At 38.7% G+C, this 25,216-nt stretch overlaps 1 protein-coding gene across 1 annotated transcript; it reads right to left on the bottom strand.

Annotated features, from left to right (window-relative positions):
* Positions 1-2: 2 nt before the first annotated feature.
* LOC119737529 lies at positions 3-24,624 on the bottom strand. The gene is made up of 6 exons (XM_038211956.1): positions 24,130-24,624; positions 11,555-12,142; positions 5,687-5,881; positions 4,590-4,677; positions 2,530-2,646; positions 3-1,033 (listed from the first exon to the last, which is right to left on the bottom strand). The coding sequence occupies exons 3-6, from the start codon at positions 5,822-5,824 to the stop codon at positions 36-38; spliced, it is 1,341 nt and encodes a 446-aa protein (XP_038067884.1). The 5' UTR covers positions 5,825-5,881; positions 11,555-12,142; positions 24,130-24,624; the 3' UTR covers positions 3-35.
* Between the last annotated feature and the right edge of the window lie 592 nt (positions 24,625-25,216).

Genomic DNA, 25,216 nt, shown 5'->3' with positions numbered 1-25,216 from the left:
TCAAAATATTGGGTTTTTTTTTTTTGGATTTGGTTTTACAAATCTGCACTGAACAAATTAACTCTGCACCCTAACGATGTGGTGTTGGTGACTGTGGCAATGAAGAAATCATCCCCGTTTTGGAAAGTCACCAGGTCGAATGCACCAATGTCCTGGGACAGCTCCCCGGCATCTGAGAAGCTGTCCGTTATCAGGCTGTATCTCATCAGACTCGTGGGCCGAGTATAGTATCCGACGGCTACGTAGAGCTCCTTGTCGTGATTATTGACAAAGAGTGTACAGAAAGACTGGTAATGGTTTTTGTCTTCTGTCCGACCAACCTCAGTTTTACTGACTGAGAACGAGTCATTGTCACTTTCAAACTGTAACTTGGAGATGGTGGTCATCAGGCCTCTCCGATTGCCTTTGGTAATGGTGCACATGAAGACTTGGCCTTTGTACTGATGGACACTCAATCCTTGCTGAGCAGAACCATGCACTCTTACATCTAAATGTCTCTGCGAAACCATCCCCTGGCTTTGCGACCATCGGGAGACCGAGATTGCATGATCGATTGAAGAGTCTCCCTTCAACTGAGCTGAGAGAGTGTATTGTGTTCTCTGGTGTCGGACCGACTGAACCACGATATCTGAACTATCGGGCACCCTTCCAAAGTCGGGCTGGTCAATCTTCTGGAACTGGTTGGCACGCCTGTCCCACGAGTACAACAGCGTGTCGCAGGTGCAGCGTCCAATCACAAGGAAGGCAGTACTTTCCCCGTTGTGTCTGTCCAGAAACCAGCGTATGTACTTGGATGACGGGAGTTCCTGAATGGAGGTCTCATTGAACCTGCCTGCTACGTGGTCCCACTGATATACAGGGCTGCGGAGAAGGCCACATTGTCCGCATTGCTGCCCATCAAACACAGCCACCAGGAGTAGAAGCCGGCCTCGATGCTGCACTACCTCTGCACTGTAAGGTTTCTCCACGTACAGAATTTGCTGCGTCCGGAACTCCCTGTCATCTTCGTCCCACCTGAGTAACGTGACTCGACCTGTCAAGAAAAGTCAGGTGTTGTTTAGAATTGGATGTGTCCATGAATGGGTTGCACTGGAACCCAGTGTGCTGACTTCCACTCTGGAGTCAAGGTTCTTGGACCATACTGTCTTGATTGTCTTGGAGTGGCAAAATTGTTGTTGTCAAAATGTCAAACCAAGATTTGCAAACTCGTCCTTCAAAATAGCAATGCCAGGACATCTTCTTGAGAGAGACCTTTTTTAAGTTCTATTTTTCAGAGTGGTAGGTAATGGTCAACTTTCCAACTTTACTTGAAGTCTGGGGGTATCATAGACTTTTCTTTGTGCGTTTGTTTCTGCATTCAATAGGGGAAGTTGTGCATTAGAGGACAATAGGGTCCACAATTCCAGAAGGTGCACAATTGACGAAGGTGCACAACTGACGATCGTGTACAAAACATATGGCAGGTCTTCCTAAAAATTACAAACAAAAGAGGGACAATAGGGGGTTCACAATTGCAGGTAAATAAACACTTGTGTGAGTATGTAAATACCGGCAATCGTGGACCTAGGACAAAAGGGTTAGGGCACAAAGAATACGTCCACGATTGACCGAACATCCACGATTGAAATTCGTGTACAAACCAATGAGAGCTGTTGCTAAAAAGTTTAAGTACAAACAAAGGAATGGTGGTTTAGGGACAATATGGAGTCCATAATCGCTGGTGTTTACGAAGATGGGTGAACGTATACACTGCCTTATGGGGTACCAGAACAACGGGAGGTAACCCACAAGGAATGCCCACCGACTTGCGGGGTACCGTTTTGGTACCCCACAAGTTTTTCACGAAACAGATATATAAATGTTACTCAAAAACTAGGAATTTCCGAGGTGGGTTGATCCGTCGCAAATGGAAGAGTTTTAGAAAAGGGATATTAAATCCGAATTTCAGCCCAGGAAATCAATTCTGGTTAAAATAAGAGCATTTTGAAATTAGTGTGCGACATTGCAAAATTTTAGTACACGAGAACAAAGGACATGAAGGAAGTACCCCACTTCTATGCCTGTGTAAGCATGCGTGTGTAAACACCGGCAATCGTGGACGTAGGACAAAAGAATTGGGGCGCAAACAATACGTCCACGATTGACCGAACGTCCACGATCTCAAATCGTGTACAAAACCAATGAGAGCTGTCGCTAAAAAGTTAGAGTACAAACAAAGGAAAGAGGATTAGGGACAATGGGGCATCCACGATTGCCGGCATTTACACACGTGGGTGTGTGTGTGTGTGGGGGGGGGGGTGTTGAAGCTAATTTGCCGACTGACATTGGGCCCATAAATGATCCTGTTGGGATGGACCGATGAACATGGCAGCAGTTTATTGATGGCTGCAATTTGCCTGCAGATTACTCAATAATTTGTTTGACATATGGGGGAATTACTCCTATGAGGAGTACTACTTAAAGTTGAAGTGCCCACTTTGCGACACTCCAAAGGTATTTGTTGTTGTGATATATGCACATATTTTATACCTTTTTTGAGGTCTGTTACCACAAGATACTGTACATCGTTAACAGTGAAGTCTTTCAGGCTTCTGGCGTCAGTGCAATTGAAGGATAAGGCCCGTCTTGAGTACTCTGCATGAGCTGCTGTAGTTTGATAAAATAAAATAAAGTAAAAAATATTAATCAAAGACCAAACACTGATTCTGTCTGGAATAGGCCATAACAGCATACAGACAATTAGGCCGAGAAAACAAAATTGTGTGTTTACGGAAACACCCTCAAAACCATCCAGTTTCATTCTTCTAATTTTGTTTTTGTCTGTCCGTCTTTTATACTCATTTGTTAGCCTTTAACAGTATTGTGATTTGTGTTTATTTGACCAATAACACACACACAAAAACTTGTATAGGGAAGACCTATTTTATTTTCAAAATATAATTTGTTTAAAAATTTTATGGCCAAATGTGACAAGTTGGAGGTTGGCAATTTGGCCTTCAAAAAAATCCAGGTTACCGTAAGTTACACACAATTTTTATTTACACCTAATAATCTAATTTACATTTTAAAAAATGTTTGTTTGGCAATGTTAACTGGACTGAAAACAAGTCCTGATGTACCGACAGCGCTAAACCTTTTTAATAGCACTGTCACCCCCCCCCCCCCACGAATGAAATCCTGGGTTAGGCCTCTGCATTGTAAATAAATCGGTACTTCATAAGAAGTGGGCAATTGTGTTACCAGTCCTTATAGTTTTGCTTTATTATTGTGTTCTTTTTAATGCTATTTTTTTTTTTCATCGGTTTAATGTAAAAGGAGATATGGCTCACTAAGAAAACATTTACATAACCAACTCATGGCATGAGTTTGTACTTAAAGGGAATATACAACATTTGCAAACATTGGAAAACAAAACTACCAATTTTTTTACGAAATACCTTAATAGCATGTTGGTAAATGAAATTCTAAAGCATCCTGTAAAATTATGGCACCTGGTGTGAAGTCATTTTCAAGAAAAGTGGTATTTTGTATAAATTTCCAACGGTGGTCGGCCGACCACCGTTAGAAAAACCTAACTATTTTTCAACTACTGCTCCAAATTTACCCTTTTTCAGTCCAAAGTTTGTTTGCTATTGGTTACATGTTCATGAACAGGTGCAGGCCAGCTAGACTGGTTTCCTTATACCGTACAATTTTCGGGCATCAATAAATTGATTCATTTCATCTTTAGTGGAGTCAGGGAACCAGACTACTTGAACATTTTTGTTTTTCTTGGTTTTTCCAGCATTTTCGTACACAAAACTTCAAACTTGTCAGTGTAACAGTATTTGATCTATTATACTAACCCCTCAAATAGTTCATTTCTGAAAATTACAGCAAAAGCCAATGATGTACATTCCCTTTAACCGGTGTGTTATGCAAGGTAGATTTGTCTGATCTCTGAACTTTTCAACAAGTTGCATTGAGTTGTCTCTACTCTTGTGTATTGTCTCGGGATATTTATACAGCACCGGTAATAAATTATAACTATATAATTCTCATTGAAAAGACCAACAAGTCTTTTATTCCCCTTGGTCCCAAGGGGGGGGGGGGGGCAAGTGGGTATTGGCCCCCTCCCCCCCCCCTCCCCTTCACCGGAAAAGCAAAAAACAAAAACAAAAAAGAGGGAAAAAAAGATGGAAAAAAAAGAGGTTGAAGTCATAAATAAATTTGAAGTCATGTATTAGTTTAATACACATTTTACAAAAATGTGAATCTGCAGGGTGTCAAAGGGGGCGGGGTGGGCAAATGTCACCCCGCCCACCCCCCCCCCCCCCCCCCCCAAAAAATGATAAAATTAGAATATGCTAGAGAATGTACAAACATTTTGGGGGAAAATGTGCATCCCCCCCCCCCCCCCCACCCCCACCCCCCAGTAAAAATCCTGGCGTCGCTCCTGCCTGTGGCTTGTCTTGGTGACAGTGGTAAAAATGTTTTGTCCCTAGGAAATCTTCGCTCAATGAAATTGAAAGAAACAAAAGGAGAAAAAAAAAAACATAACAAAAACAAAACCCCAAACTTTTTTTAAAAACACATCAAAATAAACTTACGTTCTTGGTAACAACACAGCTTTTTGCCTTTTTCAGCATCTCTGACATATATCCTGGACTCGCACTCACGCAGTCTACATTTCTTGACCTAAAATGTAAAACAATTTTGCATTGAACCATGGTGCCAGCTTTTCATGTTGTGAACACACACAGGCGAGTCACCCATTGTGAAAAAAAGAAAGAAAGTTGATCCATGGGCAGTTGCCTATTGTCGGTGCTGGGGTTTTTTTTAAGTGCAGTTGTTGGTTTGCCAGCATTTTATTATTTCATGTGAAGCGATTCTTCCGTGGGAATATATTTTCAGTGGGTGAGTACAGCCAATCCTGGGAAAGTTTCCTATAATAAACTGTGCAGCATTGTGTGAACGTCAATTACATTTTTCACCACACTTATAATTCTTAACAAAATTACTAGTCGAAGTTATACACTACTGTATTGCCCAATAGCCATTCTGTACACGCATATGCATGCATGATTTGTGTGATTCAACCATACGATTCAACACAATTACATGTAGCCGTACATGTTTTCTATTGCAAACCCAATTTTTTTTTATGCAGTGCTACATACCGGCACCCCAAAGTGCAGTGATGTCGGAAAAAAGTATGCAAACACTGTACAAAAGTAGCCAATTTTTTTTTTCTTCCGATGTTAATACAGTTTTTCTACTAAATTCACAGCGGCTTAAAAATTGTCAAAATTATTGGCCCAGATGCCTTGGGGATTGGTGTTGATTGTGAAAGTGGAATTAAAGTTTTTGTGTGAACCCCCCCCCCCCCCCCCCGAGCTTTTAGTCTTAATTTGTCCAAGACGGGATTTGGGTTTTAGCATCCTAAAGCGGCCGGTCCACATACGACGAGCACCTCCAAACAGCCGCGGGGATTGCAGTCGCCATCAACACGTTCAATCAAAACTAGTCTTGTGAATATATGACTTGATCGCATTGGGAATATATGACTTGATTGCAGGTAACGCCAAGGAAATCTCTTCTTGGAAGAAGTGTGGTTCTGAAAAGAACCGGAACTCTCTTTTTTTGAGTGAGTCTGTCCCTTCCCTTGATGTGGTCTCCAATGAGTTTAGTGGTTGCATACACATACCTCACCACTTCTTCTGATGGTGGAGCACTGTTTTCCGTTCCTGGAGGGAGTTGCCGCTATGCTTAGGATCAGCAGGAACACAAAGACTGACTTCCACATGAGGCGGGTTGTAAGTGTGGGTAGGGAATGTACTAGCATGACGTTGATGTTGGACTCGGATGATGCTGGCCGGGGCCGTGTTTGGGCAACTGTGATCTGGGGACAAAGAACAAAGACCCAATGATATGGACTGCATGCACACGTACCCAAACAGTTTCAAAAGGAGAGTTGGGGGAGACCACTGGGATGAATATTGCAATGCATGTAACGGACAGACACTCACACAAAGACACGCAAGTTCTTTCACAGTTTTGCATAGAATTAGTTGAATTTTTGTTTGAACTTGGATTTAGTAGTCATTGTTAAGTTTTGAACCGGTAGCAACCAAACAGGTATCTGGTTCTGCACGAGTGAACATGTATTGAATAAAAACAACTTTACCACTCCCTACCTCCATGAATATAAAACTCTCTTTGAAAACACTCAGTGGAACATTGTTGTTCCACTTTTGTGTCAGTGCTACAACCTGTTGTTCTAACCAGCTTGCAGGTGTATAGTGTAGTTGCAAGTGGCATCCCTTCAAAAGTTACATGACAAATGATTCTGGTATCACTCTACAGAGGAAATTACTGCGAGAAACAGTTTTCAAAAACGTAGCATGCTTTCAACCCATTCATTAAAAGGAAAAAAAACCAACAATTTTGTGTTTATGGCAGCGGTAACCCAACCTACCTGGATTAGTTTCAGGCCAAATTTTTTAACCTCACATTTGGCCAGAAATTTAAAATACTATATTTTGAAAATAAAAACATCTTCCTTGTGCACATTTTTGGGTGTGATTTTGCATAACTTAACAATTAGACGGGTTAATTAAACAAATACCGTTAAAGTAAACAAAGTAAGTATATGTTTAAAGACTAACAGACAAACATAAAGTTATTTTCCTGCCTACCTGCATGGATCATTTTTAGGGCGTTACTGTAAACACAATTTTGTTCGGCCTTTTAAGGACCTTTAAATCCTGATTGCTGAAATCTGTAGATGAGCCGTAAGTGTCCAAAACAAACCACACACACAAAAACATGAACTGCACGTTTCTTTGAAAATGTACTTTTTATAAAAATTTCCATTCGGGCTTTCTATCTGCTTCCAAAGATTATATTTGAGCTTGCAAATTTGATTGAACCCAGTAGCAGAACAGGATGTGTACATATTGTGTGCACTTTGTGTATATTTTGTGTGTACCGGTACTTCATTGTGTGCACTGATAATACATTATGATGATATGATGGCATCGATAATCGAGGGTGGGCACAGATTACTACACATCAAATGGACAAGAAGACGTATAAAACATATTTGCAGACGCACGTGATAAATGTAAATATTTTTTCCCTAAAATAGTTGAAGGCCCACTAAACCGGTTGCATTTCAGACATGCTTTTCCTGTTACTTACAGAAATAACAGCACTCCAAATTTAGTGTAGTTGAGGGGCAATCTATAAAAAAAATTGGGGGGGGCCACTATTTTTTTGTCCTTGTGACATCTGTCATTCTATAATTCTGATGCAATCATCCTCCAAGAGTGGTTATGAATAGCAAACTACCTTGCTGACAAATAAAGAAATTGTTTGAAGTCGTTCCTAATGATGCAAGAATGGCAAGTTAGAAAGTACTGATGTCACTGGGACAGAATAAGTTGCGCAACATTTCAGTTATGACCGTTTCTTGTAATTTTCTTAGTGTCTTGCGCAACAAAATAATGGCTTAACTTGCGCAATCACTTTTGGAGGCGTAAGTTGAGGCAGAGCAACTGAAAATAACCTGTTTTACCTGCTATTCGAGATCATCTTGGAGCCTGTTATTGTTCAACTTAACAAGGTTTATACAAGAAACTCACAGCTTTGCGTTTGAAGTAAATTGTATTGCTATTTTACTTGTGACAGAGTTTTTAGAGTTGCCGCATGATTCCAAAGAAAGTCAAGCAAAACTGTTTTTCATAATGGCGGGCGGAGGTCATTCAACAACTTTTTCATGAACGAACAAAATCATACACGAACAGCCATCGTAAATGCTGTTACTGTATTATCCTCGTCCATTGAATAATGATTGTTTTAAATGTTGCACAGCTACGCCAAATTCTGCAGAATAATTTTGTTGCGTAAAGTCCTGTGTAGTTACGCACTGTTTTGCAAAATCTGCAGTTCATGTAGATTTAATTAGAATACATGTCTTTGTGGGAACGACATTTTAAAATGATTGCCTCTCTCCACCCAGGAGTACACATGTAAATGGGTATTTGTGAAGGTGGAGACCACATTGTGCTGATTTTGAGCTGCTGCAGAAGGTGGTCTGATAGCCTGACGATAAGGGGCAATAACTTTGAAGCACCATGAGACTTTTTTTTTTTTAGAGAGCCCTATATAAGCACAACATTTACATGTACTATTTTTTTTCTCAAGATGTCCTTATGCACAAAAGGTTATTTCACTGCCAATTTGGCAGTTTGATTTTATAAAGCAACTATTCTCTCTAGGTAATTGTTTAATAGCCCATAGCCCGTGGAAAACACATCTATTCCACAATTTTTTTCTACTCTTTCTTTAAAAAAAAGAGAAGTAGACATACCGGTACCAACAATAAAATAAATCTGAAAATCCAAAATACGTCACCGCCTTTTAATTGAGTGGTCAGGCACAACCCGACCACTCTTTTAAGTTGTTCCGATTGATCTTTGTTTCTTTTTTTTTTTCCCGGACAATACTTCTCTGCAGCTATTCTCCTAGATGGTTTATGATATGAATTTGTAACTTTCAATATATATCGACCCTCATCCCAAGTGGTGCATATTACTCTGACGTCAGGATGACGTCATCGGGTGTCAAATTACAAGCGATTTTTTGGTCAAAATATGACAATTTTCCGTCAATTATAACTCACTAACAAAATGAACGATCACGTTCATACTTTGTGATGTGATGGACAATACCTTGATAAACATTTTTTATTTTAAAGTCAAAGTTGTTTGACCTTTCCTCCTACCGGAAGGTCAAAGTTAGGTGAATTCAGAATGAAGACATTAGCTTGAAATCAATACAAACCAAAATTTCTTCCGAACGGTTTCGTCTGTTCATTCTTTTTTGTCGTGAGGTTGTACACTATGCCTCGAAAAACATTTTTTGTCCCCCGACACGAAACCGCTTGACCTTCACTTCCGGTGTTACCGGAAGTGTAATAAAATCCCAATATAACTCAAATGCAGAATCATTTTACTACTCCGTTTAAGATATATTTTTGTAACAAAATAGTTGATTGTACTGGAAGGGATTTAATTTTGTGATTCTTTGTTCCATATACATGTACGTATATCCTAACTCTTCTGGGCATTGTATAATGAAAAGACTGTCTGCCCGGCCACTCTGCGTTTGTAACTCAACAAAAGTGAATCTCTAGTTCTTGTTTTTTTTAGTTTGGTTTTTGTTGTGCATTTTTCTCCACAATAGACTGTGCCTAGTTCCGTCTCAGTTTATTAGCCGGAATGCCTCTCATTTTTCCTTTTGTATTGTATACCAAGTTTAACTTTCTTTGTTCAAAATTTAATACTCAAAGCATGAGTCATCCTGTCGGGCATGGCAAACATGTTAGGCCATCAGCCTCTTGCCAAAATGTTGGCCACCGGTATCAAATGAGGGGAATAATCGTGATCGCGAATTGGCAAGGTATACACCTCCAGAGTTGGAAAATATGTGATAGCATTGCAGCGATGGCAACTTTTTGGGTGTTATCACCCTTTTTTTCAAAATGGCCATCAAAATGCTTGTTACCACTCTAGGGGCGGTATACCTTGTGCATGCGCACTATAATCATTTATGCCCTGATTTGACACTGGCCAAAACCCCAGGCTGATGGCCTATGTGAAGTAGTGACGTAAAAACTACGACAGGAATTGTATTATTGCTGCATTATCTGCACCATCAATTTCAAGCTTCCTTCCACATTTTCAGAGGGAAGAATTTCACTAAGTTGCTAAAAAGAGAGGTTTTATTTAAAAAGTTAACACCTGCAACCATTTAAAATGTTAACACCTACAATGTATACATGAATTGTTTAGTACTGGTCAGAAGGAAAACAGAAAAGCCTACAATTTGTCATAGAATTATGGATTTTTAATTGTTTTCCTCCAAGCATTCAGACACATGCAAACAAGCAATAACAACAATGGATTTATCAAAGTAGGTTAAAACGAAAAATGGTTACATACAACAACTGCAAGATACAAGCTTTAGTTTACCTGATGATGGTCCATTGTTAAATCCATGCTTTTGTCAAAACAACTGGTTAATATTTGTCCAGGGAGGAATCCAGATATCGCACCAACTTTATCAGATAACTATTTACTTGATTTTGTTTGCTCAATGCTGGAGAATCTTGTAAAGCGAATTAGTACATGTGTTGGCAAGGCCTTTTATAAAGGGGCATTATGCAATTTGGGGAATTCCCCAAATTGGCTATTAATGAATCATGTCTATTTTAGGAGCCATAGATCTGTAATTGTGGGGCGGCAAACACAAAAAGACAACCCCCTGTGGTAGTACATACAATCAGTGCACACAGAACAAGCTTGGAATTCTTCAAACAGTTTTGGCAGATGGAAGAAATGATTTCCAGGATAGATGAGATACAGAATGAAAGCCACTCGATTGGTGGGTTGGCCTATTATAAAACCTGGTTTGTTTGTTTTTATTTATTTGATGTTTTTCTCAATATTCATTGATTGTGGGCAAATGACAATCTTAAGTATCAGTTATGTTATGAAGAATGTGACATCGTCAGGCATCAAATTACAAGCAAATTTGAGGGTTCCTCTAAAAATCTGTCAAAATATCCTCATTATTCAATCCTAAATTCATATATTTTTTAAAGTGTGCACTTGCACTGCACTTCATGGTGCTGTCATCACTTAAAAGGGTTTCCCTTATTCAAAAGTTATAGATTTTGCAATGCTTTACATCACCAAACTAAAATAAAATGCTTTTTCAATGCTACATATGACATCATAAAACTGAAAACAAAAATTAAGATAGAAAGATAAAAGTGACTTTTTGCTTATTTTATAACCTTGTTTTTAGATAGAAGTAAAAAAAAAAATGGTAACACTTATACATGTAGCTCTTTCCATGGTATCAACAATCTCAAAGCACTACCAGCACCGACCGATCATGTTATTAAAAGAATGTGTCTATAAATTGAATGTACCATAACATCACCGGTACTTCATGGTAAGAATTTGGTCACACATGAATGGATTTGGCAGTGTGTATATATGTCTGCATGTGCAATGCATGTTTCACTGCAAAATCACAACACAACGTAATAGCATAATTAAACAGGACTTACTTTGTAATAATTTTTCCTGATTCTTTCTTATAAGTTCAGAAAAAGTTGCCTAGTTTGAGAAGAAACTTTTCAACCCCCCCCCCCCCCAATGTGACCAGTAAATTTCCATGCAATTGACAAATAACAGCAACCGCGCGTGCGTGTGCATCGTGTCAACGCATGCGTGCACCCGTTCACAGATTCACCAAATTACAAACCAACTACTGCCGGGAAATTCCAAAAATGGGTCACTTGACTCATATTTAGAAATTGCCTTCTTTTGTGGTTTTCTTCAAAATGACAGCATTCCAGAAAGAATAATTTCACAGGGAGTTTAGTCCCATTACTATCTTTACGAAACCAAGTATGCTTTTCAACAATAGTTTGGTCAGTTACTTTTTGGATAGCTGCAAATGATCTACTCTACCGTTGATACCATTGTAAGAAGCTTACCTCATTTGGTAATCCTCCTCCCCAGATGCTCTATGGATGCTCTATCTCATCAACATTGTATGCAGTACAGTGGGCGTTACTTCTGGACGTAGCCAGTGGGCGTGTCCAATGGGTGTGTCTAGTGGGCGTGTCTCATGGGGTTATCCGATAGGCGTGTCAGTTGCGCATATATATCCACTGGGGGTGTTAGTTCAATGTATCCACTGGGTGCATCGGTTGGTTGTGTCCACTGGGTGTTTCTCTTTGGGTGTTTCCACTGGGCGTGTCTGTTGAATGGGTGCTTTGGTTGGTTGTGTCGACTGGGTGTTTCTCTTTGGGTGTTTCCACTGGGCGTGTCTGTTGAATGGGTGCTTTGGTTGGTTGTGTCCACTGGGTGTTTCTCTTTGGGTGTTTCCACTGGGCGTTTCTGTTGGGTTGTGTCTGCTGGGGGTGTCTGATGAGGCAGGGTAGCTGTCCTAACGGCCTGGTAATATATCTCTTACGACTGCGCGGAAGGACAATCGGTTGCTGTCTCTGGTCCGAGGGACTTTAGAGATTTGGACACAATGTAGCAAACCAAGCTGCTTCAGCAATAATGTGGCAGCCTGTCTGAAAAATAAGAGGAAACACATTTTGTCTTGAATCCAGTGATTTGAATCCAGTGCATTTGTTTTGCTCAGCCGGAAATTTAATGGACATATGTGACCTGTTCTGTCAAAAGCAGACGCTTCTGGGCAGAGGTTGAAATTGAGATAAGGCCAAAAAACGCTGTGGGGGTGATATTTTTCGATTTTCTAATTTTTGCATCTTAGTAATCTTGAACATGTCTAAAATATACAATAAAAGTTTGAAACCCTAATTTGAACTCTAAATATAGTATTTATGATGATTTGTCGAGGTATATCAGTTAAAGAATTGTCTGTTTTGTGACGTTTGTGGCCATTTTCTCCGTTTTCTACTTTTCGACACAATGAACTTCAAAATAGCATAACATTGCCCAGGAATTACAGTTTTCAAAAATTAAACCACCTATTAAAAGGAAAATGTACATATTTAAAGGATATGCGAAAATCTCATTTTTGACCTTCTGCCCAGAAAAGTCTGATTTTGACAGAACAGGTCACATATGACTTCTTGATTCGTTGAGTTGATGCAGGGTAGAGCTAGGACAGTATTGTTCTGGTTCTGGAACATTTCGGTACAGGTAGCATAAGCTGCACGTTGTGCATCCGGCATGCTCAGATACAACGGAACCGAAATAGCTAGGGAGGTTGACGTTTCCTATTATTTTACCGAATGTTATTAACCTCAGGAGAGGGTACTGTCCAGTTGGGTTGCGAACGTATCGTGCATACTGGTATACATGCGTATTATCAGGCTTTTGTTTATTTTAGATAATTTGAGGATCTGGCGCTCAGACCGGTAGATTTGATTTGAAACGTGTGCATTATTTCCCCATTCAAAGCCATTTTCCCCAAGCTTTTGGGTTTGATGCAAGGATACAAAAGGAAGCAAACATTATCATTACAATAAAAAACACACAAGTTAGGAGTTGTATACATACATGTACGTGCGTGCCCTGAAACGCACTGATCACCGTGTTATCCAGTTACATTACCGGTTTTTGAAAATGACTTGTGTCACAGAAATCGTCTGTTCTCCAGCGGGTACATGCATATCATTCATGAGCTGCAGACAAACATGGCAGTCCCACATGACTGCGCAAACACAGTGAATTCGGATTGGTGGCCTTTTCCGTGCACTTTGGATTTTGGAATTGATTTTGATTGATATAAACATCATAGCAGCTTTATAAAAGCTGATAAGATTGCAGGCCCAAAATAGATGAGCCTCTTGAGTAATCTTGTTGTTGCATTCCCCCCCCCCCCTTTCTTTTTCTACATTACTCAAGAATAGTTGCATGTTTTTTCAGTACCCCATTTGGGGCACTTTTAAAACTCTGATTAACTTCAAACTTCACACAAGCATCGACCATTTACTTGGATGGTTTTCTTGTCAATGAAATCATAATGACATCATCAAGGGGTCACTTTACCAAACAGGTGCATTTTCAATGTGCAGTTTTTGGGGGGTAAAACTTTGTGTTTTCCCAGAAAAATTTTGAAGATTTAAAATTTTGTTCAAGATACTAAGTAGATAAAAACCATTCAATAGTCCTTCTGTGAGAACATCTTTGATTGCATTAAATGGCTTATTTTTAAAAAAAAAACTACAAAATAAGGGTTTTTTGGGGTGATTTAATGAATTTCTCTTTCATATAAAAAAGCTGTGGAATGTTGATGTGTTCTTATATAGTTTTTGGTGTATGAGGGCCTACATGTTATTTAGTATATTTATCGCTTTTTTTTTTCAATTCAAAATAGCAATTATATCCATACTGAACAGTAACATAACAGAAAGCAAAATACAATATTGTGGAGGCACAATCTTAATATGCCAAGGCTTGTAGTGGAGTTTAGAAGAGAAAACAAAGACATGAAATAATCAAATAGTTCATTAATTAAGTCAAAGACAACCCTAACCCTAACCCCTAACCCAGAAATAAATTAAGAAAAATGACTGAAAAAAACCTTTAAAACTGCAAGAGAGGTGGCAACACTGGAGGGCAACACTGGAGAACAAACCAAAGGAGAAACTAGAGCTATGCCGGTTCGATGAACAAAACACAGGCTTTTCCGCATTTTTTAAATAATACGTGTAAAGAAATACTTTAAAAAAAATATTTTGTCAAATGTTTGTATTGGAAGAAAATGTAAAAAAGTTGATAAATTAATTAAAAAAACAGGTGATGACGTCATCATGACGTCACTTCAGATTTTGAATACTATTAACACTATCCACCTATCCACCAAGTTTCAAGACAGCCGGACTTACCCTTATAAGTGTTTTTAAAAATCTCATTTTTGATGACATCATCGTGACATCATTTCAGATTTTTTGTACTAGTACTATTATCTACCCACCCACTAAGTTTCATGACAATTGGACATTCTCTTATAAATATGTGTTTTAAAAAAAAAATCACAGTTTTGATAATGACGTCACATTATTTTCACAATTTTGTGAGTATACCTGTTACCTAACAAACATAATACAAAAAGAATTAGGAATTTAGCATATTGCGTTCGTGTGATATAGCTTGAAGGTCCAAAACTTCAAAAATCAATGTAAAATCACACGATGACGTCATGATGACGTCACCTCAATTTTCGTCTATAACACATCCTGGTCTACCTATATACCACGTTTCAACCCAATCGGACTTACAGTTCTCTAGATATAGGATGTTAAAGTTTGCATATTGAAGATGACGTCACGTGACCAACTATGGGGTCTTTACAAGTTTACCTGGGACAAGTTTCATTAGAATACGAGTTTGTTTTAGGTACAAAATGCCACGAGGAACAAACGTGTACAAAGTCTATGGGATTTGGGGTGGAATAAAAAGAAAAAAGAAACAATGCTTTTCCGCTTTCAACTGGAAAAGCAAAGAAATAGGGAAAAAAAATCGGAACAAAACAATGCTTTTCCGCTTTGAAGCGGAAAAGCAAAAATCACAATGATACATATTGGGAGATAAGATACTCTTTGAAAGAGTTCTTAAAAGAGCCCATGTTGCGTATTGTGGCTTATTCAAGTCTTTTGTCTAAAACTGAAACAAGTTTGCGTAAATTCTGCACGGGTAGTCCCTTGGATTTAGGGATGACGTAGTCTGTGCACCGGTCTGTGAACTCTGGAATGGCTCTATAAACCCAGTCCTGAGGCATGTGGCAAAATCATCAAATTTTAATTACTTAGTCGAGAAACTTTTCAAAAGAGGGAATGCAGAAGTTATGTAGTTTCACTTTTGAAGCACCTATAGGACCTCATAAATACTGGTATTATAGTTGCTTTCATTTTGATTGACACCTATTCACCTCGACAACAATGGAAGATATGGGGATATTCCCGTAGGGTTGGGCCTTGGGGTGTCGCAATGCTCCCTGAACTCTCCTGGAAACTCTATGAATCAAAGGAAAATCATGGTGACGTCAAACGCTGCATCGGCTAAGGCCAAAAAAAAAGTCTCCGGTTTCTGGTCTGCGCTTGCGAAATTAAAAAGGTTTTTTTTTCAATGAAAGATGATGTCTCAAAACCGCCAAACTCACTGGTTTGACTGGAATCCTCCTGCTGCACAATTTTAACGTGGTTTTAGATGGGTTACGATCGAGAATAAGCTTTGTGTGGCCTCTCTGGACTCCCATATATTTTGCAATACATTTAGTCGAGCACCATTTGCAGTCAACAGCTGACATAAAAAAGTAACCAAAAAAAACGCATCGCCGCACCACTTTTGAGGCAAGCTCCATACCAGAAACCGGAGACTTTTTTGGGGGCCTAACTGAATGCTTTGATATATTCTGCTGTCATAACAAACAGGCCATAAAAAATCGTCAGCCTTTCAAGGCCTTCGGTGATTCCCATTACGAGACTGATTGAAGCAATATCATTGACTCATTCAGAAAAAATTCCCGCCATTTGATTACAAAATCAACACATGTACTCCGGCGGTTGTACAGTTGTGAACAAGTATTGCACTTCCTTCAACGCTTTTCAACGAAAAGGGGAACAGTGCAAAAATTACCCACTGCAACCTGTCTTCCAGATATACAGGTTGAGTAAAAAAAACCAAAAAAAAACGTTGGGACCATTGTTTTATGGAAGTTCTACACGTAGCACTTTCAAAATCTAGGATATAAAAGCCCAATTCATAAGCTTTCTCAAATCACTCATGTACTTTCAAGTTACGGAATTTTAAACATAACCACCATTTAAAAGTTCTGTCCACGGATCACAAAAAAGGTGTGCGTTCTTTCAGTGAAACGAATACACTTCTCACACATCCCTGTGTGGTTTGTTTTCGTTTTGCTGAAAGAACACTTACCTTTTTGTGATCTATGGTTGTGTTTAACATTCTGTAACTTGAAAATTACATGAGTGATTTGAATGATTCTTGTACTAAATGAAAGCTTATGAATTGGGCTTTCATATCCTAGATTTGGAAAAAGCTACATGCAGAACTTCACTAAAACAACGGTCCTGACATATGGATTTAGTTTTTTTTTTTTTTTTTTTTTTTTTTTTTTTTTTTTTTACTCACCCTGTAGAAACAATTTTTTGCCCACATCGTTTGGAAAAAAATGCAGAATTTGAATCTTATTCCTAGCCCCTCCCCCTCTTTTGGGGAGAGGGGGTGTCAAGTTTCTATTTTCGATTTCTTGGCCATCGACCCTGACCTATACATGTACATTCAAACTGTTATGCACCAATGGAACGATGAAATACACATGTAGCCAACACACATTTGTTCAATTTGTTGTGATTTTGGCTGATTTGCTTGATTTATAAAACGTCCGATGGTGTGAAAAAGAAGTGCCCATCAGAAAGACCTCACGCAGTGATCATAAAAGGCCCGAGGTAAAAAGCTGTCAAATTTTGTTCCAATCAACCCTATCTATTCAAATCTGCAGCCACAATATAATTTTATAGCTATATGGCTGCTGTTTTGCCACCGGGATTTTCATTCACGGCAAGGGCAACTTTTTTTTTTCTTCAAATGGTGGCTTTTGACAAACTTGAGAGGAGAGAACTTTTCTGTGACACGTCCCTTTTTATTTCTGTGGTTCTCATATTTGTTTACCTCTAAAGTTGGGACAAAATTAAAAATCTGAAGGAAAAAATTGCTGTTGCACCTGTCTAGATGTCTAAATTACATGATGCCAAGTGCGTATTGTCTCTAGTTTTATTTATTGCAATGAGTTAATCAGCCCAAAAAATATATTTCATATTTAATAAAATATGTAGCACCAAAAAAATGCCTGGAAAGCCAATTTCATAAGGTACTTGTAGATGACAAAAATACTGAAATTGCTCAATCTGTTTAAAGAATATCACCATTTCAACACAATGACCCTAAAACAACTTTTCATCCAAAAAAGTGATTTCAATCATTTTCGTCACGATTGTCTTCAAACATCACCAGCGATAAAACCTTTGTTGAAATATTAAAGATATCCATTAAAGTCCTTTTGACATGTTTGAAGGCCCCTCTTTTAAACAATGTGGAATTTATAAATCGTATTGTTTCCCAACCAGGGTTGTTAATAAAGATATTGTGTACCACAGTTGTTGGCCGTTGTTAAAACAAATATTCTGTGTTATTTTCTTTGTTGTACCAAACAGGCAGATCACACAATAAATTGCTTTTGTTGTTGTTGATGGAACAGGTTTTAGGGTCATTGCATTTAAATGGTGATATTCTTTGAACGGATTGAGCAATTTCAGTTAATTTGTTCATCTAAAAGTAGTTTCTGAAATTGGCTTTCCAGTCATTATTATTTTTTGGTGCTACACATTTTCTTTAAATATGTAATTTAATATGGGGGCATGGGTTCCGTTTTTTTTACTCACCCTGTATGTATGATGAGATGCAACACCCTTGCGTTTCCTGAGATTGCACCGAGTGCTATATGCCGTGCTTCACGCACAGATCTGGTAATATTTTTGCATAGTTTTTCAAATAACACTGGATACTTCAAATAACTGTTTGAGTTTTGTAATCAGTATTTTTTATTTCATCATTATGAATTTTTTGTTAGTTGGGGTGATCGAGTCCATTACAGGTTGACACTGACAGTAATAAAAAAGGTTGTTGGTTTTTTTTCTTGGTCTGGAGCCCAAAATAGCGTCGGTTTGAAGGGAGAACCAAAGAAATAATAAGAGATGCCCTTAGAGTAGGGCAAGTGAAGGGTAAATCACTCCCCTTGGGCTGATATTTATAGACAGCTTACTGTCCAAACAAACTTCACAGTTGAACACTTTGTTGAGGTAACACAAAGAAAAAAGTGACGCCCATTTTCAGGTCAATCCTTCGACACTAAAGCGTGTGTAAAGGTAACAAAAACAGAAATAATTTGATATATTATCCAGGCTTGTCACTGTAGGAGTAATCCATTATGAGGACACAACCGAGGCAAAGAATTCACAGAGAGTCTCTGAAAATTCAGTCATGTGAAGAGGCTGAATTATTCAAGCTCCATAGAAAGGCAATTTTCAGATCCAACGAACCAATGAGGAAAATCTGAATTTGTTCAAAGCCCGTAAACACTACTGGAAGTTACTCAAAACAGATCAGTCAGATTTTTAAAAGATCTGTTATGTTTTAACAAAATGGGGAAAAGCTGCCTTTGTTTGCCTGGAAAAAAAACCCTACCAAACTGTTCAGGAAATCCTGAATTTTGACATTTATTATTTGCGGTAAACCTGATACCCCACTTCAGGAAATAATAATAATAATAACGGAAATTTATACCGCGCCATTATCCGCCATAAATGACGCTCATGGCGCAAACAAAAATTATATCAAATCAGAAATAACAAAACAATTAAATTTAACTAAACAAGAATATTCTGAGTGGTCTGAAACAAATAGGTCTTTAGGGCAACTTTAAATTCAAAAAAGATTTGAAGAAACTGAATTGGTCTCAACGAAACAGAAAGTACAGGTGCATTCACATCCGTAAAAATGGTTGCTACCCATATGAATATATTTAAACCAATATCTATATGAATATATTTAAACCAACAATCTCATAAAAAAGTCCTATTTATTAAAGAAAAAAAATTTGAGTTAGTGTCTCAAAAATTAAAAAGCTGTTTCTGGTTGATCTTCCCCAAGGGTGGATTTAGAGTGGCGCACAGCTATTGCTGCATCCCACAGCTTTTATTGATGCTGACCAATTTTTGTTACTCAAAAATTACAACATTTTTTTTCTTCAAATCTTGGATTCTGGAATTTTTCATGGCCCCGATCAAATTGCAAAGGACTTTGCACTGCGTACTCAGATTTACCAACCATCCAACTTGGAATTGGCGCTCAAACATTGTTCCCGCAATTTTTGAAAATCCTGGATCCCCCATGCAAATAAATATTTTGTTTCAAGGTAGCACAGTTAAATGAGACTTTTTACACGTGTAGGTTGCATGGTGGACATCAGTTTTGTAGTACTTCTACTTATACTACGGCTGCACTTGACCATCAGTGGGTCGTAGTGACCTCCAATCTCCCCGGTTAAGGGCAAGGGACCAGCACTTGTTGTAGTCGAGTACTTTTTTTCCAAGTACCAAGTACTGCCGAGTAATTAGGTTACTGAGATTACTTGTACTTTCAAGTACAAATACAGGTCTCAGAGTACGACTACTTGTACTTCCGAGTACGAGTACTTGTACATCCGAGTACAAGTACGAGTACTTGTACATGTATTTCCAAATACGCCCATACCGCAAATGGTTCATTGTGCGTAATTGGCCCAGGCCCAGTCAGACCGATATAAGACCCACTCAGGGCTAGCTGTTAAATGTGTTTGTCCAGACGTGCACAGAGGAAAATCAGGAAACTTCGATTATCGGAGTACGAGTACTTTGATGATCGAGTACAATTTTGACATGTCAAGTACGAGTACTTTGCTGGCCGAGTACGAGTTCTGTCATTTTGAGTAGGAGTACTTTGACATTCCAGTACGAGTACGAGTACTCTAAAAAAAAAAAAAAGGAATCGAATAGTACTCAAATACGAGTACCGAGTACAAGTACTACAACACTGGTGGACGTAACAAAGTATGGAAGGTTTGTGGTAACACCCATGTAAACTTTCTCTCTCTTGAGTCTTGTGGTTTTGAGAAGAACCAGTTGTTTTAACTGGATGTTTCCAAAAATGTGCTCTGTTCGTCATTCGTCATTAGGAGACTGCTGGTCTCTTGCTGGTGTTCTGCACCAGGGGGATACACAAGAAAGTGTGGATTCGTAATTTATTGGCGCCTCGTGAATTCGTAAATTAAGAATCCACATTTTCTCGTGTATTCTTTGACTTAAACCATTGCATCAACAGAAGAATGTTGCAACCTGACGCCATGTTTTTTATTCATTATCATCTCAATGAAGGCTATTCGTTGCAAAAATGATGATAAGACATGAATCTGGGACTGAGAAATGTTTCCAATTTTGTTAGGAAATATTTGAAATGACTCTCCATAGACTTTGTACACAAGCGCGGAAGTGGCGTCAGGTTGCAACATTTTTTCCTAGCTGTTTAGCATGTGTATCGCCACACCCATAAAACCAAGTCAATTTGTGTGTATAGGCTCCTTACGTCAAAATGGATAGTTCAGACGACGATTTCTTTCTGACTAACAGTAGATTTTGCAGTGACGGCTGAGAATCTGACAGTGAAGATGCATTGGTAATTTTCGGAAAGCAAATTTTCACACAGACGGTCTTATTCATACTCATTATGGAGAACAATTGTCCGACGTGTTCAAAGTGTGGATTCGTAATTCCGAATCCACACTTTACTAAAGATTCGTCGTTCGGAATCCACACTGTGTGACCAGTGTAAGAGATTCGTAGATCCGAAGCCACGTTTTTAACAATAGTGTGACATCATAGCAATGGTGTAATAATAGTTCGGTAGCACACAATTGTCGCTACAGCTATGTGCTCCAAGAGCCTTTCCTGCAATGCATTTGCCATTGACTGGTGTATGACTCACATACATAACAAGTGAATCTGTGTGACCTGCTGACATCTTGTTCCCCTTACTCACATGTAGGCCTGTAATAGTGAAAATGTGTTCCGCAAAGTGAAAAAGAAAATGAATAAAACAAATATTGCTTAGTTTTTCTCATCAATTCTCATCAAATGCAATTTATCCACTTGGCTCACTTAGTCATTGTTTTAGGCCCCCAAATGTATACCTACATGTACCTAACATTTTGTTTGCAGCTAAATTGATGATCTCAGCAGCATCAGTTTGGCCAATAACGTACATTTAAAAATAGAAAAATCTCTTCCATATACAAATTAGTTTGTGTGATATCAATTAGTTCATTAAACAATAAAAAAGAGGTTGTGGAATGCTCGAAGACATTTCCCTCATTTTTTGGGTATATACATGTATAGCCTAAGGTGTGATGAAATAAAAACGACTATTGTTTCTGTCATGAAATGAGTACAAAGGTTACTTTTGAGAGCTATTTTTCAGGTCCTGTTTCGACCCAAACGTGCAATTTGTGTAAAAGTCGTCGTTGCAGGCAGCAAACAAAACACAGTAAATTGTGACGTAATAAACAGGACTCGTTTATGCTACTCTGCATCGGGAGTCCTGTTTATTACGTCACGATTTACTGTGTTTTGTTTGCTGCCTGCAACAACGACTTTTACACAAATTGCACGTTCGGGTCGAAACAGGCATGACAGGACTTGAAAAACAGCTCTCAAAAGTACCTTTTGTACTCATTTTATGACAGAAACAATAGTCGTTTTTATTTCATCACACCTTAGGCTACATATACCCAAAAAATGACGGAAATGTCTTCGGGCATTCCACAACCTCTTTAAAGGTATCTAAAAGAAAACAAGTGAGCCAAGGTAAAAATGACCCGGAGACATACTATACCAAATGTTACACAATGAAATTATTTCCTACCTACCTATCTACCTTGGAAATTTTCAGGGCAATACTTAACAAACAATTTCTTTTCAGCCTTAACACTTAATTTAGCTTAAATGAAGAGCCACCAACGTAGAGCTGGATAGCTCAGTTGGTAGAGCACCGGAACGGCGATACAGAGGTCGCAGGTTCAAACCCCACTCCAGTCAATTTCTTTGTTCAGCCTTAAAATAGTTCTTTAATATTTCCTGATGTTTTAAAAAGTAAACCATAAATACACACGATGAAATAAAGACAACCTCCAAAACTCTGGCCTATTTATTTTCTTTGTTGCTCAAGCTGATGAAATATTCTCCCTCTACATCACTTTTGTGCTCATGAATATGAAAGACTTAAAATTAAAATAAAAGGTACACAATGCACAACTGCGTATTTCACGAGTTGTCATTGTAAATTTGTCATGCTACTTTGCGTAGCTCATACGCATGAAAAGCAGTTTGAGTTTTGCGGTGACAAGATAAGAAAGGGATATAATTAGACAAGATAAGATTAATTAGATTATTTATTTACAGCAAGACGCTTATTGAATAAAAAAAAATCAAAAGCATCTTTAGGGGAGAGGGGATCAGATATACCTCGAAATAGATGATGGTTGGCGTGATTAAATGGGTGCTTGAAAGTGGCATCTTGAGTGAAGTCATGTCTCCTGCATTTGCAGCCTTGGATCTCCTTAAGGGCTTCTTCTTCTTCAGATTTAACGGTCTTCTGCTGCTCAGCTGACAGGTGATCTGTCGTGATCTGCTCACGGTGAGTGTCTGTCATCCAACTGGCCTAAGATGCTGTCATCTGTAATCCTGATCTTCCACTCAGAAATCAGTTCTTGTGCTTCTTGGATGTCATGAATTGCAGATCGGGCGTCGTTCTTTGAAATGATTGCAATTGTGATTCATTCCAGGCATGCCAGGATGATATCTAGCTGTCCACGAAACTCAAACTGAGCTATGTTCCTGGGTTTAGTCAGCTGTTAGGCTTCAAGCTTATGTTTAGCTCCTTCAAAGAAGAGACATCTTGAGGTTTCAAGATATCTTTGAATTTTTCATCGAAGTAGCCTTTGAATTTTTCGAACAATGATGCAGGATCGAAATTGCGTTCGTCTGGACTCAACATATCAAACAGGAACTACCAGATGGAAATTGGCAAAGGCAAGTATGGACAACTGACAAAGACGCTTAGCGGGTGCAGCGATCTGAAGTGGTGGATGTGGAATAGGACTTACCGGTATATAATAGCGTCACACTTCATTAATTAGGAAGGTCATCTGACTGTAAGGCGGGAGATGCGATGGACCGTGTCGAACAGGGGCAATTCATGTATAGTCAAGGGAGCCCTCAGCCCAGGAGGTTTAAAGGAGCTAACTTGTCACGCAAACGACAAAACTATATTTTAACTTTGTCGACCCTTTGTTTTAAAGGGAATGTACCGGTACAACATTGGCTTTTGCTGCAATTTTCATAAATAAATGGATTGGAGGATTAGTATGTTATATAAAATATTGTTAAACTGACTTGTTTCATGTTTTGGGCTTGTAGATGCTGGAAAAACCAAGAAAACCTATCATGTTCTTGTAGTCTGGTTCACTGACCCCACTTAAGATGAAACGAAGCAATTAATACACTTTAGGGAATTGTAAGGTCAGAGAATTAGTCTAGCAGGCTTGTACCCCTTCACAGGTGTGTGATCAATTGCAAAGACAAGTCAGAATAACTAAATGTGAAAAATTAAGAACAGTTTTTGAAAAAAGCCAGTTGTCTCCAACGCTGGTCGGCCGACCAGCGTTGGAAAAATACAGTTTTTCTTGCAAATGTCAGCCCACGAGGATCCACGATTTTAAAGGATTCTTTAGACTGTCAGTACCTAACAATTTAGTAAGGTTTTTCGTGATAATTTGATCATTTCGTTTTTCCATGTTTGCAGATGTTGTATTTTCCCTTTAAAGAAAGAGATCGTCAATTTGTTTCATAGAAAGAGAATGGCAACCACAAAAAGGGGGGAGGGAAGGAATAAAACAATGTAATAAACTCTGACTTACTTATCTATCCAATGTGGAGTATCATTTTGCCAATCCAAGCTCCCACAAGTTAAATCCAAAGTGAAAGAGTGGCACAGTCGTAAATTCCGCGTGTTTAGTTTGCACCACGGCACCATGCATAAAACACGGCTACCGAACAAGCTTTCTTTCGTCAATAGAATTCTTCAATAGAAAGAAAGAGGCGGTGCAAAACATATAATTCCAATTCCGCTCACTTGTTTATCCCGCGTTGTAATGCCAAAGCGACTTGTTTCTTGGCATATTGCCAAGCCTCTCACCGATGACAGTTTAAATCTAACGAAAAACTAAAAAGGAAACGCGATAATTTGACCACAGAAAATAGTTTAAAAATCCAATGGTAAATATACTGCAGCTTAGAGCGTAAAAGGTCTAGCCACTGAGCTATCTAAAGAATATCACATAATGTGTATTTCATTTCTATAGGCTTGGAATAACAATGTAGTTCAAGAAATCAATGAGTGCAATCTGGATAGGCAAACACTAGGCCCATTCAAGTGGACGGCCTGGCACTAGAAGGGAGAGTCCCCAGCGCAGCACCCAAAGACGAACCTTGGACCTCAGAAAAAAAATATATATTAAACAACATACCTCGATCTGCTTGTGTAGCAGGCTGCCTGTTCAGGGTTCTTATTTGCACAGTTCAAGAGTTGCGTAAGGCAAGTGTCGAATATGGACTTGAGTATTGCAAGCAAATATGGGGGGGGGGGGGTATACGATTGCGATCAGATTGCCGTCTGCGGCCAGTTTTACTACCAAAAAAAAAATCCATTTGAGTTGTAAATGTTTGTAATCAAGTTATCATAATTTCAAGTCTGTCACGCAGTCTCAATGGACCGATCCAGCGAAGGCCCGCCTCTTGATGTCCCTATACCAATCACAATGGTGATTAATGTCTTACAAGTATGCACAAAAGTCCAACGTGCAGGCACAATTAAGTGAGGAGTTCGTTTGCAAAGTGCAGTAAACGCCATAAATGTCACCTTTTAGGATGCCACGCTCTTCTGGCTGTCCAAAGTCAGTTTTGATGGCTGTTATAATATAGTTAAACACAATTTTAGAATACAGT

Source organism: Patiria miniata, unplaced genomic scaffold (assembly GCF_015706575.1).
Source record: "Patiria miniata isolate m_02_andy unplaced genomic scaffold, ASM1570657v1 HiC_scaffold_3, whole genome shotgun sequence".
NCBI classification, from domain to species: domain Eukaryota; kingdom Metazoa; phylum Echinodermata; class Asteroidea; order Valvatida; family Asterinidae; genus Patiria; species Patiria miniata.
The sequence above is the reverse complement of the archived record's forward strand: the minus strand, read 5'-3'. Positions and strand labels throughout refer to the sequence as shown.